At 30.5% G+C, this 18,838-nt stretch overlaps 1 protein-coding gene across 2 annotated transcripts; it reads left to right on the forward strand.

Annotated features, from left to right (window-relative positions):
• The first annotated feature begins 359 nt into the window (after positions 1–359).
• Positions 360–16,235, forward strand: Ald1 (fructose-bisphosphate aldolase). 2 transcript variants are annotated; one of them, XM_070644094.1, is made up of 6 exons: positions 360–518; positions 2,358–2,521; positions 2,599–2,842; positions 3,257–3,679; positions 3,759–3,955; positions 15,571–16,235. In XM_070644094.1, exons 2-6 carry the CDS (start codon positions 2,387–2,389, stop codon positions 15,664–15,666), a joined length of 1,095 nt encoding a protein of 364 aa, XP_070500195.1. In that variant the 5' UTR covers positions 360–518; positions 2,358–2,386; the 3' UTR covers positions 15,667–16,235. The 2 variants fall into 2 exon arrangements, with proteins under 2 accessions (XP_070500195.1, XP_070500197.1); XM_070644096.1 differs by lacking the exon at positions 15,571–16,235 and adding an exon at positions 6,365–7,083.
• Positions 16,236–18,838: the final 2,603 nt, after the last annotated feature.

The following is an 18,838-nucleotide window of genomic DNA, read 5'->3' on the forward strand; positions in this document are numbered from 1 at the left end:
GAAATCTGCAAAACAAAAATCATTAGTCATTATTTGTGTCTAATATCTCCAGATAACGGTAAATATTCATCAAAGCTTTACTTTCAATGTGCGCGCACAGTTTAGTCACGTCTTACTTTTCCTAGAATCGTCAGTTATTTCAAGATTTGAAAGAAATTTACGTCAATTTTGTGAAAATGAAACAAACGTCGGTAAAGCAGTTTGAATTTTGCAATGAATAGTTGAAGTCCCCTCAAAAGCCCCGCGAGTGAATAAACAAAAGTTGCGTCACGTCAAAATATTTTAATAATTTTACTATAAAAGCTTAAGAAAATCAACTGAGTGTTTAGTGATTCGTAAAGATAATAGAAGTTGTAAAGTGTATTAAGTGAACATAGACGTGACACAATTTACGTACGTGCTCAATTTTAATACCCTTCAAATAACCTTGTTGATAGAAAATTAGTTGAAAGAAAATTTTCATCAAAGAATTATTTCGTGTGTAAAATTCACTCGGTTAAGATCAATTTTCATTAAAAGTAAGTTATTAAAATAAATCTGTGAAAGTTAAAAGGCATCAAAGGTCATAAAGTGTTTAAATATTATAACTATTTAGTTAAATAATTTGCGGTGAAATTTATTGCATTAGAATTACCGAAAAATTTTTGCTTACGATTTCATTTACGTACTTTCTTTCACTGGATCTTTTAATTTATGATTTTTAATCATTATTATCGGGTTTATTGAATGACTTTGTAATCAACTTGATAAGAATTGAAGTTTAGTAGACATAATTGTCTGTTTTAATTCAAGATGATCAGCTTTTTTACAACATCCAATGTAGTTATTGGATGACATTCATTACATAACACGACTGCAATGTTACAGCTTGATATTTATTTATATGAATTTTCGATAATAAGCTGGACTTATTTATAGATTTAATTAACGTTTGTTTTTATATTTTATCAAAAGCTTTCACTTTCGGTTAGTTATTGAAGATTTTCTTCACACCCAAAATAAAAGGTATATCCAAAGGTCATCGACTGCGCATATCATGAAAATCGTAAAGGAAAGGAGAAATTTTCAAGGTCTTAGACATCTCCATGATAATAAAATTGGTCTATAAGTCTCATTATCAAGTAAATTTTTTGTCAGTTATATTAATATTAAAATTATACAGCTGTATTTTTACATTTTATCACCTCTGGTGCTTATTTTTAAGTATCTTTCTTATTTCATAATTTTCTCTCTAACGGGGATGTGATGACCTTGTTCAAGATCAAACTTTTCCACCACGCGACACAATATTCAAGCTAATATCAGTACAACCTGCAGCAAAAATAGCTAAATTTCATTGAATAAAATCGAAAATCGGAAATAAACGACGTAAATCACTCAAAATAATACTGCACGTGGTTGCATTGAATTTATTTATAATCTATTGAGCTTTTTTTGATGCATTTATCTATAGAAAATAGTTTACGATAAACTCACTAAATGCCAAAACACTTTGTAGTTTATTTGCGATTTGCGAATCTTGCCAAGCCGGTTTCAGTCTTGTTCCTTATGTTTTGCCTTAAAAGTGGTCAAGAATTCTATTTTAAAGTTCGATCGAATTGATAATGAGCATTATATTCCGTTTCTTTTCGATTGTATGTATTATAGGTCACCAGACAATAACCTTTTTGTAAATTGATTTAATGGACTTTTCTTATGCTGCATTTTTATTGCACATAAATCTGTCTGATTGTACTGGAAGAAGAAGAAATCATGAAAGTCAAAACAATTAAAAGTAGCAATTAGACGTAAAAACACATTCGACTGGAAGTTCTAGAAAGTTGCTGGAATTTCCAGAAACCGTTGAGTTGTCGAAGTTTCGTTAAATTTTTGAATCTCATCTTTCGTTAAAATTCAAATTTCTAAAATCCGTTAAATTTTGAATTTCAAAAATTCGTTAAAAATTTCATAATGTATTACCAAGAGACACGCGTACAGTAACAAGATATCTACAAAGTAGGATCTTTTTGAGTACAATATTATCTCATTGAGTTGGCAAAAAATACCTACTTGTCAACAACATCGTATAAATATATTTTTTCATTAAATAAAATAAATATCAAGCATATAGAAACATGTGCAATCATCTCATACTGTGTGATAAGCTTCACACGCCTCATTTTTCTGACCAATAAAAATCCATCCAAACAAAAATATTTGTTTATGACGGTATTGTCGACGGATTTAAGTTTTTTGTCTCTAAGACGTCTTATCACTTGCTTGACCTTGCCTAGCATCCCAAAAAAATATATTTTTTTGATTACTGACGTATGACCACAGCGTAATTAACGTATATTGAACTTTGTTTGTTGTTTTAGGCTTTCGGAAAACAATCTAATCAGCAAAGATGACTACATATTTCAATGAATACCCACAAGAATTGAAGGACGAATTGGCCCGTATTGCCAACGCTATTGTCGCTCCAGGCAAAGGTATTTTGGCTGCTGATGAGTCAACTGCAACATGCGGAAAGCGTTTTGCTGTAAGTTTATTTTTACCACATTTTCTGTTTGACTTTCATTAATGCCATGGTGAAATTGTCGATTTTCTTATTTTTAGGATATCGGAGTTGAAAACAACGAAGAAAACCGTCGTGCATATCGTGAATTGCTTTTCACCACTGACGATGCTCTTGCCACAAACATCTCCGGTGTTATTCTTTTCCACGAAACTGTCTACCAAAAGGCCGCTGATGGAACTCCATTCATCGAAGTCTTGAAGAAGAAGGGAATTATTCCCGGTATTAAGGTCGACAGCGGTGTTGTTGATTTGATGGCTTCCGAAGGCGAATGTACCACACAAGGTAAGTTTTGAAATAACTGTAACGGTTTTTAAAAATTTGAATTCCAACACGTGGTCGGTGTTCATGTGTATTTGTGACTTCGGGTTTTTCATTCACGACGACGATTGTTCTTTATATAATTCTTACTTTATATGAGGAACAATAATAAAAATTTGAATATTTCATCTTTGAAGGATCTTGTGGTTTAATAAAATCTTATTATGCGATAATAATAATTTGTGAGAATTTCCGCGGAAGTAGTTCAATGAACTATAAAAATAAATAAACAATGATCTATCCATAGTTGGTAATAGAGGAATTGAAGTTTTTGTCAAGTTTCTTTTTTAAAAAATAACGACCAAAAAATATTCAAATTAAGATTAAAAATTATTTTGTAATTTTGCAACTCTACTCACCGTCTACTTCCATCTTTAGGTCTTGACAACTTGGCTCAACGTTGCGCTCAATACAAGAAGGACGGATGTGACTTCGCCAAGTGGCGTTGCGTCTTGAAGATCGGCAAGAACACCCCAAGCTACCAAGCTATTATGGAAAATGCCAATGTTTTGGCCCGTTATGCCTCAATCTGTCAATCACAACGTATTGTCCCAATTGTTGAACCAGAAATCTTGCCTGATGGTGATCATGATATTGAACGTTGCCAGAAAGTCTCAGAAGTTGTCTTGGCTGCTGTCTACAAAGCACTTAGCGACCACCATGTCTACTTGGAAGGTACATTGTTGAAGCCAAACATGGTTACAGCTGGTATGCAATACAAGGGCACAAAGCCAACACCTGAACAAGTTGCTTTGGCTACAGTCACAGCTTTACGTCGTACAGTTCCAGCTGCCGTTCCCGGTAAGCTTAATTGAGTTTTCAAATATTATTGATTGTCAATATTGACACGATTTTTTTTCTCATCAATTCATTTATTCAGGTGTCACATTCTTATCTGGTGGTCAATCAGAAGAAGAAGCTTCAGTCAATTTGAACGCCATCAACAACGTTCCAAAGAGACCATGGGCTTTGACATTCTCATACGGTCGTGCATTGCAAGCATCTGTATTGAGAGCATGGAAGGGAAAGAAGGAAAATGTTAAGGCTGCACAAGACGAACTCCTTATGCGCGCTCGGGTAAGTTGATTTCTTATTTTATGATAACGAGTAAAACAAAGGAAAAATATTTAATTGAATTATTTACTGCCATTCGAATCGTCGAAGACCCAAAAAAAAAGAAAAAAGAATTGAAGAGAACTATAAACGAGTTTCTCGAGTTGCTTAAACGAAGGTCACGAGACTTTTTTTTTATTTCTCGTGCTTGTTCTTTTCTTTTGTGTTCATTCCCGAAAATGTAAAAAATCTCATGACAACAGTTTCGCGAGAGAATATATTTCATAATTTAACATTCTATTCTCAATGAAATTTACTTTTTGTATCTTCAATTTATGGCTTTGTCATGATTCATCATGAAGTCATCGTTCTTGCCATTTCTTTCTATGGAATACGTGCTAATGTACCCGTTTCTTTAAGATTATTTTATGACATATGATATTATAATAGATGAATATCTTATGAAACACCTGACCAATTCCGTTTGTGGTTGATTCAGCTGATTTAAATTTATTAACTATTGTGCTGACACAAAGGGGTTGAAAGCGTCGAGGAAATGAAAAGTTGATGTGACAAAATGTCACAATTGACCGTTATATTTTCAAAAATATTTTCGGAATTCCTTTAATAGCGGTCAATTATCAAAATGAGGTTGTTCTAGTTAAGCATTAAATATTATGGCACGATTTACTCTTGTAAATTGGACGATTGTAATCTTGAGTCGATGACCCCCTTTACTACATATTACCATTATATGCTATGAGATTAATGAACCAAATGACTACAAATGATTTGCCAAAATCGTTTCTTGTGCCGTTTTATATCCAACACGAGAAAGAGAAAATTTAAATTTTTTTAATTTTATTTTATTTCATTTAAATATTGATGATCATCAGAATAAGAATGAATGGAAACTAAATATATTATAAATTATCTTAAGAACCGGATTATGTCTTAGTTCTTCGGTTTTTTGTCTTTTAACTTCAAACGATTTACTTCTTTTGTTTAACATTAATTTTTTTAACTGCGTGTTGGGTGGAATAAAGTAACAACAAGTAAAAAAAAATTATTGCACATTTCAAATACGTGGAGTTATTTAAAAATGAAATTAAATTTTTCGCAAGTATCACGCCTTCAAACTTCTCACATGTCGTGCAGAGTGAATTTTTAAATATTGATATTTTAATGACTTCAAGTGATTTACATTTATGCATAATATTTTAACTAATTTTTGATTGTCATGTTTCCTATAAAAATTCGAATCTATGATAACCTTGCACGTTTTCGATGACACTTTCTCGTGTATATCAGTTTTAAAAAATCCTGTAGAATCAGAGTCGTAAATAAGAATTCTAAGTAAATGCTAAAGTGCCATTCGAGAATCTCATTTTAAGATAATCTTCGGCTCTTTTCTGTCTCGCAGTTTCTGAATACATTAATTTAAATCAGGTGTTCCATTCCGAAAAAAAAAGATTCTTAAGAAAAAGTTTCCGTTTTTCTTATGCAATTCCCAACCGTCTATTTCAAGAGACCTCTGATTTAATCAACATAATATACAATTATAATAAAAGTGAAAAACATCTTGACACATTTAGCCGTGTATTTCGTTTATATTAAGGTGTAATGCGAATGACACGAAATGAAAACAGCTTTTTTTATGATGTTTTGAATGAAATAATAGACAAAAATCGAATTACCGAGCAATTATTAAGTAAAGAGAAAAAGAAATCAATCAACTCCTACGACTGTGGTAATGAATTACACATAGTGCTTTGTCTTAAAGGTACAAACGAGTAAAGTTTTACATAAGAATGGCAAAGATTATGAAATCATGGGAATTGTTATTTTTGGATGTTATGAAATATCATAACCTGGTAAAAATAGATGTAATAAGTGATCTACGTCTATAATATGACGATACTAGAGTTATTTTTAAAGATCTAATGATTAATTTTATTAAGGATTTCTAAATTTGGGTCTGGCATTTAGTGTTTTAGTATCTAGATCTAAAAAAAAGAAGTATTCATCTATTCGAAATTCTTTGGTAGATTCTTTTGAGATTCGAACTCTAGCTCGTTAGCTTATTACTTATATTTCTCTAATTATACAAATTAATTTTGAATTTTAAATGGCAAACTACAGTATATACTACAATCGCATAATCAATAGCTAGTCTAGCTAATAAATTCCAAAAATTATTCAAATATGTACACTTAACCTTTAAGAAATCCCATCCTTATTCCTTCAATGCTATAGCACAAACTATCTTACAATTTAGCCTATAGTATTGACTTCCCAATCTTGTATGCTTCTCAAAATCTGTGATGGCTATAATAATTTTTATTTTATATTGTGATTAACATTTATTATTATTATTATTTTGTTGCTTTATTATTAAAATTTAAAAATATATATAAAAAATTTACCATTCAGGCAAATGCTTTGGCATGTCAAGGAAAGTATGAAGCTGGATCAATTCCTTCATTGCAATCAAACACAAGTCTGTTCGTTAAGGCACACGCTTACTAAACACAATTCACACACGAGTACACATGAAGAGTAAAGAACGATTGATCTAATGTTGCTTTTTAAAAGATATTCCTTCCTAATGCTTCCAACATCGTACAGACCAGAGTAGAGCAATTGAATATTTTTTTAATGTACATACACACGAATCAGACTAGATGCAATCACTGCCTGAATTTATTATTAGTTTATTAAACACTACAACTCTGACTGTATTCTCATTCCTATGACTTTTTTCTCAAAATGTCATAATTGGTACAAACAAAAATGATTGATAGAACCACATGCAAACATTAGACACTTCCTTTCCGGAATACATCTCCTTTTTTGCTGAGCTTGCTGAGTGGATGTTTCCTGTTGTTGGACACAAAAACTCTTTACCTCTTCCTTTTTATTAATTTTAAGCTTATTATTTAGATTTTTTTGCTTTTTATGTCATTTCCTGTATGTTTTTTATTAATTTGCAATATTTTTTTTGTTTTCTATCTTAAATGTTTTATTAAAAATGATTGGAAATATATTGGCATGTACTTTTGACTATTTTGAATACCTTACTAATTTTAAGCACAAAATCAAAATTTTTTATTATTTTTCTAATAAAAAAATGCACAAAATTTATTTTGTAATTTATTTTATTATTATTATTTTGACCTTAATTGTTCCTTAATAAATATTTTTTGCAGAACTTTGTATTTAATTAAGCATGTTACCTATTTTCCCCAAACCTCTTTCAATAGTAATTAAGCACTTTAATTGAATATCCCTATGCACCCAAACTATAACAAAATCAAACTTGTCCTTTATGTCGATTAAATTTTTTTTTTTCATTAAACTTTACATGTTGCCGTTATTACCTTTTTGCTTTACTACAGCTGGTTGGTTTTTATGGATATGGTAATGGAACAAACTATCAGTAGAGGAAGTGACTAAGAGAAAAAGTCACAAAATTTATTTTTTTTCCTTGTTTTATCCATTACATGCTGATACCTTTATTACAATGTCACACGTGAATCTATCAGTAACAATATTATGCTGTGTAGCTATGGCAATTTTACGTCTTATCTTCGTACAAAAAAATCCAGTTGTTACAAACATAAGCTCTTTTTTTGGATGACGAAAATTCTAGAATTGAATTACATAAGCGGATGTTGAGGGAAAAAATCCAATAATTGTCGAAATTAATTGAATTTAAAACGATTGTATAGCATAAAACCCGATCAATAGGATCAATTTAGAAAAAAACAAATGTCAAACAATGCATAATCGAAGCCGCTGTAAAAAAAAGGAAAGGAAAAAAAATCTCGACAGATGAAGCACAGTGAGAGTGAAAAATCAATTACAAATTGCGTCAATGCATCTCTCAGCAGCAATGCATATTGATTTAAGAATGTTGAAGAACAAAAACACACAATTCAGACAATTAGTTTAGGAATTTCAACAATTTTGTAATTATTGTGACATGACAGTAATGACGTTCGTGCTTCTCTAGTGCAAGGTTATTTCAGTAAAGAATGATGTAGAGTGAATATACGTGCATGTATGAGTAGTTGAATGAATTGATGACATAACAGCAATTGATGGCAGCAGATGTTTGAGGTATGAGAAGCTTCGGTTTAGATTTCATTGTGGATTTGAATTGGGTTAGATTTTCCGATTTGTTGCTATTTTCTGATTCATGATAGCACTCTTTAATGTATGTACTTGAGAACCTTACAACTAGGGACGGTATCTTGCTATACATCTGTTCTTACCCACGTATATTCATTTTGCTTTGGGGTATATACTGAGTTAGGCGTGTATTGATGAGCTTCTAGATTGAAGTTGAAAGAATCCACATGAAATTAGTTACGAAACCGGTCTGACATAGTCGTTAGAGTCAGAGGAAGGGGGAGGGTCAATCCATCATGTTCTTAATTAGAGTAAACAGACAACACTTCATTAGCTTGATAAAAATGCGCTTAAATCCTTTAGATCCCTCTTTAATAATTTTATTCATAACTTTATAAGTGCAGAGCTCAAAGTTTATACTAAATGAATTAAAAACGATACTGCAGCTCCTCAGTTGAGCAAACTATTATGCAAAATAAAGTTTTAAAATAATTAAAACAGCTTCCACAGAAAGCGCATTCAAAAGAGATATTTGATTAGCAATTCAAATTCCGTAGCACGTTCTTGTTATTCACAGAAATTGCAGTCAAGTGTAATGGGTAATTTTTTTTTCTTTCTTCAAATGTGTTATGCACATTTCCACAAACTAGATAATTTCATTTGAAAGCTTTTGTTGGAAAATAAATACACAATTGAACATTATCAGCAATTAAAATACCCGACAAAATGAATCAATTCATGTGATTTCCAAGTTGTGTAATGAATGAAAAAAGTATGTTATTAATCAAGAGAGGAAGTAAGGAAGGAACGAGCTAAGTGTGTAAATGGGTAGATAAACATCATAAATTAAAGACTATATGAGTGTATATAATTTTTTAACATTAATTATAAACGCGTTTATTGAGAGCATTTATTATGACGCGAGTAGTGTATCCATCTATTCCAATAACTTATTACATAATAGCCAACTGTCTAGCGGTGTAGCAGATGTGATAAATTCCCTTTCTCTCTCTGCTTCCACTGTTGTTTACTGTTACTGTTGTTTGTTTATTGTTACAATTTTGCGGCATCCATAAATAGCATTAATAGAATGAACATTTGCAATTCAGTAATTCGTAATCAGCAACCAAAAACAACAAAAAAGTGTCGTTTTGAGAGAACAATAATTATACAATGCTGTGCGCATTCTTTTCCACATTTCTCTATTACCTCACCTTTCTTACATCTCATTAAAATTCACCGCTATTGAGGCTGACAGTTTATTCTTTTTAAGATAAATCATGGAATGTCTAAATGCCTTTCATTCGTTATATGTCAGGTATTGTTTAAAATTCTCTTTATTTTCCAACTCATGAATTCTGAAGAAAAAACAGCAAACTTTTTTTTATGTCATTTCGGAAGATGATGGACATTATCATTGACTGTACGCATTTTAAATGTATTTCTCTGGTTTATGCTTCCATAAACTCTTATGACTCAAAACGTAGATGTAATTTTATAAATATTTACGATTTCATAAAAATATGAGTCTAAATTTAGGTTTAGGCATAAAATTTTACGGAATTAGAGATATATCAGATATTTTATGATGATTTTTATAATAATTTTCAATGCATCTTAGGATATAAATTTTTATTGGGAATAATTTTGACAAGATTTCTAAGGAATTGTTCATTTATTACGCAAATAAATCGACTTTTTGACACCTCCCCCACACTCTTTGTTGGAAGCGTACCAAAATCTCAATTCTCATAAAGGCGTTACATAATAAGCAATTTCATTCAAGCTCATGATTTTCTCGGAAAATTACTGCACAATTTTCCAGAAGTTTTATGTAAAAATATTAAGATTGCTCAGTTAACTTCTCAATATTCTCATGAGACTAGGTCAATTTTCCAATTATCATAAAAACATGTCTGGATATTTTGCTCAGCAAATTATATTAGCATTAATCGAAATCTGGAAAATATTGACTTTATAATTTCCCACAACAGAATTTCTAAATCGCAATAAGATAAAATAAACAAACAACAGCAATATTTGAGTATTAAAGCATTGAAAATTAAATTATTCTGCAAATGTATAAGCTTAACGGAAATGTGAATGATTGCGTACTGTTAAAGCGACATCCAACATCCATAAATTTCAATCGAAAGCGTCAACCGACTGACACAATAATGAACTACATAATTTTTTATTAGTATTGCATTCAATCTTATTCACCAAGTGATTGTAGATATGACCTTGAAGTCATCATTGCCATTTCTTTCTTTTACTATTCATCTCATAATAATGTATGCTTCAAGGTGCCAATCGTGCCATTCGAATGCATGCACTTATCTGTAAATATTGACACCTTTCATTCTTCTCCGCATGTAGTTTTAAAGCAATAATGAATAATAATGGAAGAAGTGAGATTGTGGAATTTAAAAAAGAAGAATGAAATGAGCTTTTACGGCTTTTAAACTTTCTTGCACCTTCATTTTTTCCCTTCTTTCTGTAAATAGAATGAGTATCAAGAGAGCAAAAAAGCTATTTTCCATTTCCTTTGTATCTCATTTCTTCTCTTGTCGCCTTTATGCAATTCACTGTGTTCACTGTGTGTTCTGAATGAAAGCTTTATAAAATTTAATTTTAAAGTGATGCTGCTGATATCTTTTGTTTTTTCTATTTTATAAATTCTATATGTATACACAAATTGTTTTTAGCTACTGACTGGAATAATTTTATTTTTAACACCTTTTAAGAATCAGTCTCATTCTCAAAATGGAACAAAAACATCCGCAATGCATCTCCTACACATATTTGCAGTAACACCCCTCGATTTCATTATTTTGTATATTGATTATTTTAGTGCAGTTTTGAGTATTGGTCGAGTGTTGACATTGTGTCTAGATTGACTGGTTTTCTAAGGTTGCCTTTAGGTTATTACGAAATGCGAGGAGGAAGGAGGTAGGGGGGTTGATTCTGATTTCTGAATAACCCAATCCTTCAGGGTGATCCTGTCAAAAGACGAATTACTTCAAATATTAGATTTAAATTGATAAGTAAGCTTTGCAATTGAAAATGCGCCATTGTGTCCTATACACCGACATAATCGACTACCTTTTCTCTTTAACTAATTCAATAGCTACTTGTCGTTATCACAAACAATTTAAACAACAAGTAAATGCAATAAGCATTCTGAATCCTTCCATTTATTTGTTATAAGCGCTAACGAACAAATTAAATTTCCTTTACACAACAATTTCTCTATAACACACGACCCTGCAACTATAATGTTGATGATGGTTTTCCATTCAATACAAGACAACGAGATAAACATTGAGGAAGTTAATCAAAAAGTTTTTTTTTTGATTAGTATTGAAAGAATGGAAATGGAAAATCAAAGTTTTTCATTCTTTTTTAATTTTCATAAATGATAAATTGAACAAAAGAGTTTGAAGGAATTCCAATTCATTGTTGAAGTTATCATTGATTGGAAATCGTCTCTGTAATATTCAATTGATTTTGAAAGCTTTGCCTTTTTGAACCTTCATACAAGTATGTATTCACTTGCGTTACACAAAGGCAAAAAAGAGATAAAAAGCCAGAAGTTGTTCTATGTATTGCAATATGGTAATGCTCAATGACATTCGACAGATTCAGATTGCAGCATCCTAAAAAACTTGTCTTCTGGCTTATAAAATAAAATAAAAATCTGAATGAAAAGTACTCGAGAGATATACAGTAGCACACGTGTGCGCGGTTAAAATATGAATTTGAATTTTTTGGGGAACAATTCATGTTTATGCAATTTCTCATATCTGCTTCCGATGTGAATTTAGTTTGAATATTTTTCATCTTGAATTCATTATGTGATGCAATTTTATTCATAAAAAATTGATTTATTCTTGGTTTGGATGGAATTTCTGAATGAAAATTGCACAAAATCCTGACTTTATAAACTCCTACATTGGAATTCAGAGCATGTAATTTTTTATGCCTTCAAAGCTTGACAGGATAAATCAACTTTTGATCTGATGACAAAAAAGTTTTTCCCCCACGCCAAGCCACCCTAAGCAAAAATGCACTAAACCCTTTTCTCAATTGAATTTGTGGCACTTTAAATTGAATAGTGACAAGTTAAAATCCACATCATTGTGTTCCTGTCAAATGCGGTTGTGCTTGGTTGTTTACAAAAATTGCAGAAAATTTTTGACAACAATCGATGGGATTTTCCGTTATTGGTGATGTCATATAAACACTTTAAAGTTATTTTAAGATTTTTCCACAAAACCATCAGAAATTGACTCAAGTTCCTTAACACAAAAGCAGAAAATATTGAGCTAAAAGAGAATATTGACAGGATTTGCAAATACGCCGTACATTTTTAACTACAATGCATTTACTATACATGTCACTTAACTTGTCAATATACGAAATTAAATTCCTATACATAAAATTTACATTTCTGTGCACGACTCAAACATTATTATGCTGATTCAATTCTCGAATGCCACTCGAAATGCATAAAAACAGAATCAAAGCATGACAAAAAAAAAGTTAATGTGCCTGTAACATTTGGTAATACATTTTATTATACAGTTTTTTGCCACTGTGTAGTAATTCATGCCACCCACACAGCCATACATTTCTTGTGACCTTAAACTTTAATTTCTCTTCCTCGTTGTGTGCTCACTTAAGAGATTATGCCAAAAAAAAAATTTTTTGTTGAGCTTTGTTATCAATTTTTTCCTCTTAAATTTAATTTCAAGTTTATTCTGTTGGTTTTGTTCTCATTTAAAATCAACGAGTTATTTGTGGAAGAAAAAGTAGGTAAATTTCTATCCTTTTGAGTACGAAAACAATAGTGAAATGGAAAATACCCTAAAGTAGATAAGACGTAAAATGAGAAATGAAATGGAAGTTTGTATTTTGTTGTTGTACCATTGTAGAAGGCAGAAGCTTTACATAGCGTTTACTGCGCATTTGATCAAAGGGCTTCTAAAAACTTTTTAATCATCGATTCTGATTTCCCTTAGAGCAGTGTTTGGACAACTGTGTGTCACGGCACACTTTGGTGTTAAGTCCCTCTTGGCACACCTTGGTGGTAATACATGCGATTCATGGCAATTCAAAAAAACGGCAAACTTATGTGTCACGGCACACAGTTTGAACAACACTGCTTAAGAACTTAGAACTAGTTCAATTACAAGTTTAAATTTGCATAACTTCCGTTTCAAAAAATCACTTGGAAGTATGTGCTGTTATCAATAAGAGCAGTGCTTTATAGATCTCTTTATATATGTTAAATACTTCAATGCATATTATAGCACCTTCGTACTCGTTTAGATTTAAAAATGTGAGCATATAGTATTGATTTGTACTTTTTATGTATCAAGCACTTTAGTATGATTTCCCAATCTGCTGTTGCTGATTGATTTTTGTCATTGCTTTTTTCTGAAATCCTCTCATATTTTATCCTATTTGCAGTCAAAGTGAATCCCACATAGTCTTATTCTTAAATGAAAAAATATGACCAAAGTCTAATACTTATAATACTCATTTCTATGTGCTTTTGGCTGTTTGCAATCGTAATATTATTTTAAAGGAATAAGAAGGAAACTCTCTTTTACCCATCAAAGTCCTTCATTGTTGTTTTATAACATTTATGTTATTTTTGGCAATTCAATATCCGCGGGGCTTCTTAAAGATAGCATTTCATAGAATAGAAATAATGACATGCGACAAAGTGGCGACTGGAGCATGCAAAAAGAAGAAAACTAAAAATAAATGATGGAAAATTTATTTTTTATTCAAAGCTTTTTTCCTTTTGATATTGTTTTTATTATTATTACTAAAAGCTGCTTCCTTCATACGATTTATTTTTGTACATTTTACGAGAATTTTCCTAACATATATGTCGGTATCAATCACCGGTAATAGAATTGCTTTCCTCATGATAATATTTTCTTTTTTTGTCAGTCTTCGTTTTTTATTATTTTTCAAATTATGTATATGCTGTAAATGCACTGTAAAATTACGTTTAAAAAGGGGGAAAAAAAAATTGGAAAGAAAAGATTTTATGGCAAAATGAAAAACAAGTCAATAAATTTCTCTAGGTCATGAAGAACCTTGAACTTGATAGCTACTTATTCTTTGGAATGTGCAATGAGGGAGCATATAAATTGGCAGTTGATATCTCTATTCACATAAAACTCTTGATATTTTAAGCGTGAGCTTCTTCTTTTATGTATATTGACTGAGGAATTATAAGGAAAATGTTATATAAGGATCTGCTATCTTAATTTGTATAATTCATAAAGATTCTATTACATAAAATTTAAGTAATGAAAGAAGTAGATAAAAATAAATTTTGTGGATATAAAAAGAGATATTGATGATGCAAAAATATTATGATTTTATGCATAAAAAACTTGAAAATACTCTTGTCGACGTGAATTTGCAATATTAGTTGAAAATATGGAAAATTTATATTAAAAAAATAATAATGATGCGATATCAATACATATATTCTCATTCAATAATTCTGACTGGGTTTGAACCCTTGACTTATGGATCGTAAGTCATTCACTTAACCATTTGGCTATTTAAGTTAATTTAAATCTTATCGCACTTTGGCATTTTGATTAATACTTTCTTCCTGTACATTTTATCTGCTGACAGGAAAAAAAACTGCTTTTAGGTACCGTAGTACCATGGAACCATCCTTTTTGCCTACTTGGAAATGATTCAACGCATTTTCAGCTTCATTATCAGGAAGATTACACAAGTTACATTCTTCTCATTTTTAAAAAGTTCAAAATTCTACAATTGTTACTTAATTGAGGATTATTATGGCTTCGCAGCCAATTATATGACAAATTGTCAGATAATAGGAAATTATAGGATTTTTTTCGAGATTTTATAACTGATAACATTACATTACTGCGAATGAAAGCGCTTTGATTTTCCTAAGAAAAGAAAGAATTATGCTGTTTAAAAATAGCATTATGTAAAAAGCGTCGATTGAATTAATATGTGCATGGAAATTCCAAACAGATTCTTTGTTATTATAATATCCGGTTATATCCTCCCATGTTATGAAATAATTGTTATTATTTATCCCCGCATCTAAAATATTTCATCACATCATTATATATTAAATCATAGCTTTCAAAACATTCAATAACGTATTAGTCAATAGTTATTATTGGGAATGCCCAAGTCCTACGAGAATAACAAAACAAATCAAAATATTTTTGTAGAAAGTTCAAAAAAAAAATCAAGAGTGATTGCTCTAAATTAAAAGAAATCATACATCACATGAAATATTAGTGATGACTAATTCCGACACCCTCGCAAAAAATTCACTTTCGTTTATTAGAAATTTGAAAAAATTCCAAGTACATTAACCTTCGAATGGCAATGAATAGTTTTTATTTATATATTACCTATTAAGAATCAAAAATATTTATTATATTAATTGAATGTTAATTTCACTTTTATTTTCATTTCTCTAGGCTAATGGCTTGGCTTCAGTAGGCAAATACACCGCCGGCAGTGTTGTAGGAGCTGGAGCTGATGCAACACTCTTCGTTGCCAACCACGCTTACTAAATTATTAGTGAGAGTGTCATATGCAGCAACAACTACATTTAATATAAGAATCATTAAAGTGTGGATATATGTTGCCCAAAAAAGCAAAAAAAAAAAATTATTAATATTAAAAATGAAAGTAAATTAAATATTTATTCTCGCGTATCCATTAAAAATCTTCTTTCTCACTTGTTTTTTTGAGCGCTTATCGCGCAACGTTAAAAATATGATAAAACAAATTTTAGTGCTGTATAAGCTAATGGAAATTGATCTTTGTGAATTTATGTTTACATGCTGAAAATAAGCCATCATTACACGTACACACAAACACATAAAATAAAAGTCATATATATGTAATATGAAGAAGAGGATATATGCAAATGTATATCCATTATTCTAATTCATTATATGGAAAATAGCTGATAATAATTATAAATAACAATGATTTGTAGAGCTGAAATGTAGGAGAGATAAACAAAATCAACATCAGCACATATGAGACATATTCAGATCTATAAAAAATTATGTTTATGTATTTTCAATAAATTTGAAGCTAGAAGAGCAAGCTGGGATGATTCGGCTGAAATGGATGTTTTTATGGATTTTTCATCTAGATTTAGTACAAAATTTTGAGGATATGTTGCTGTAATGACCAAATATCGGGTCATTAATAGGTCATAACCTCAAAATCAACCCTTCCTCTAGATCCTAACCTCAAAAATTCCTATTTTATCCGAATTTTCCCAAGAGATTTTAAAGGTATTTAATAATTTCTCTGTCTATCTGCTTTTTTAAGCATTAAAATCAGTTAAGTCTTATTAGATTATAATTTTGGTAAAAACTTATTTTCTATCAACAAATTGTCGACTCTGTCGCAATTAATTAATTAATTTTACCATCCACATCAAAAAAAAAAGTATGAACAAAAGATAAAAATTGTTATTTATATCAATTTTTCCTTTTGCAATTTATGATTTCTTCTTGTGTTAATTTATTTTTATGTCTTTTAGATGAAATTAAATTGACATTTTTATTTTTTGTGAAGGAAAAAAAGTTTAAATAAAAGAGTTAAATTATAAGACAAATTATCGTTATTGCATAAGACTTATTCTTCTTACTCTCTTGATATTATATTAAAATTTTCTACTTGTTCCACAGGCTGACTATCAATTTTTGGTTGCAGGTTAGAACTAGTTTTCAGGTTAGAATTATGGAATAGGAATTTAGGTTGGAGTAACTTGCTCTCTTTTCATTGAACCTAGGTACTGCGTCATGCGTCATGATTGACCCAAGTGAATTTAGATTCGAAAACTTTGCACTACCCCGAACAGCAACGAAGACGAGAAGTAGCCTTGACGGCCACATGACGATAGATTTTACTCCGAAAAATTGTGATTCACCGAATTGTGCCACTCGGTACTAGCTATGGCTTCCAGACAAACGATATACATATGTACACCCTGCGAGTCTATAGCAATAAGCGTCGTCTACTAATTGATATACCACTTGACAAAGCACATTATAATGCCAAATGTAGAATCAACAGCGTTAAATCAATTTGCGCGTGCTATACATTAAATCCATAAGAGCACTTTTAATTTTTTGGTCTTATGGAAGAACTTTTTGGCATGCTGTGGGATCATAATGTTTTCTTAGTGTTGAAATTCATGACTGCTTGATAGATAGCTATGAAGGCTTTAACCTCTGAGCATTCGGAGACTTTTTTACAGAGGCTGATGCTCATGTAAGATGGTAAGAAATTGTAAATCTTCATTTTTTTATCCAAAAAAAGATTAAATTTCATAACATAATTGCATTATAATTGATTGTGCCTACCCAATGCACAGATACCTTGGGGTTATGAGATTTTTGAAAGCTTACGTAATAAAATTTACGAAATTCATCGTAAACAATCACTAAAAAATAGATAATTTAATTGGTTCAAAAAAAATATCGATTCTGTTGTGCATGTTCAAGGCTACAAATTGAGTAATAATTCAGAGAATTTCATTAGAAATACCCACCAGATAGAGAACTTTGATACTATTTAAAGTTGGTTTCCAATAATTTTCTGTTCTTGCCTACATTTTATTCCAGTTTAAAGCAAGGTGTAAGCATGCTTGTAAACGTGAGAATTAAGTTTCCTTGGTGACCAGGCCAGAGGTTAAGCTTTTAAAATTATTATGAATATAAATTCATATTTATGAATCCGATTAATGCAATTCATATAAAAATTTGAAATGTATAAGTGTTTATCCTCAACTGTACATATTAATGAGGTGAATGGACTATATCGTGACCACAGCATTGATGCTTTTAGTATAATAAAAATTACCTACTAAATGTCAATAAAATCATCTCAAACAAAACATTAAAAAGAAAATTTTACCTTGTGGCTTTTATCATTGACATTGAATGCTTCATTGTGTTCCGTCATTGATACGAGAAGCTATGGTTATTTTCATCTGTTTTCTCATCATTATTCTTACGTTTGTTTGGTTTTCTGTAGCCAGTGGATGTGCGTGGATTTTAAGTATTGATAATACGTTTTTCAAAATCAATGAATTGAAAACTGAATTAACGAACTTTTCAGATTTGAATTTGATTCGTTAAGTTTAAAGAACGTAGTTTTACGCACCGTTTTAGGTGAGTTCGTATAAACAAACTAAAAAATGTTTCAAAGAGTGTATTTAATTAAATTTACTGGCTATTGTGAACTAAACAAGGATTTACTTACTTGGAGCTTTTACCAGGTATCTCCATTTAATTCAATACCAAAGAAATTACGTCTGTTTCAAGTAGAGTTTATGTAAATTTCCACTTTTTCCTTAATATTATATTTAGCATTCTTAATATTTTCTATTTCATGCACTTTTATAATGACTGAATCATTATAACAGTAAAAATATATTTTAATTACACCACATTATACTTTAAACATTCCATTTAATATAAAACAGAAGCTACTAATCAATTAGATGTTTCTAAATGAGATAGCTATTGAAATAAACGTTGAATTAAATGAAAAGAAGGCTCTGTCAGTCTATGAATATTAAAAAATGCATAAGATAGTTTCCGATGCAATGCTAAAAGCAAGTTCTTTTTCATTACCATTTGTAAAAGTTCTTCCTGAGCTCTTACTATGAGCATATTTCATTTTGCTGTGATAATGAGAGGGAAAAAAGACACCAAC

This window comes from Chironomus tepperi, unplaced genomic scaffold (assembly GCF_022539635.2).
Source record: "Chironomus tepperi strain 1889 unplaced genomic scaffold, CSIRO-AGI_Ctep_v1 contig_335, whole genome shotgun sequence".
In the NCBI taxonomy this organism is placed as follows: Eukaryota; Metazoa; Arthropoda; class Insecta; order Diptera; family Chironomidae; genus Chironomus; species Chironomus tepperi.

Bases quoted from the DNA above. Each gene is read 5' to 3' on its own strand.
- Ald1 (XM_070644094.1), top strand. From the start codon at position 2,387: ATGACTACATATTTCAATGAATACCCACAAGAATTGAAGGACGAATTG. The intron at 3,680-3,758 runs GTAAGCTTAATT...TCATTTATTCAG, and splicing joins AGTTCCAGCTGCCGTTCCCG to GTGTCACATTCTTATCTGGT. The intron at 3,956-15,570 runs GTAAGTTGATTT...TCATTTCTCTAG, and splicing joins AACTCCTTATGCGCGCTCGG to GCTAATGGCTTGGCTTCAGT.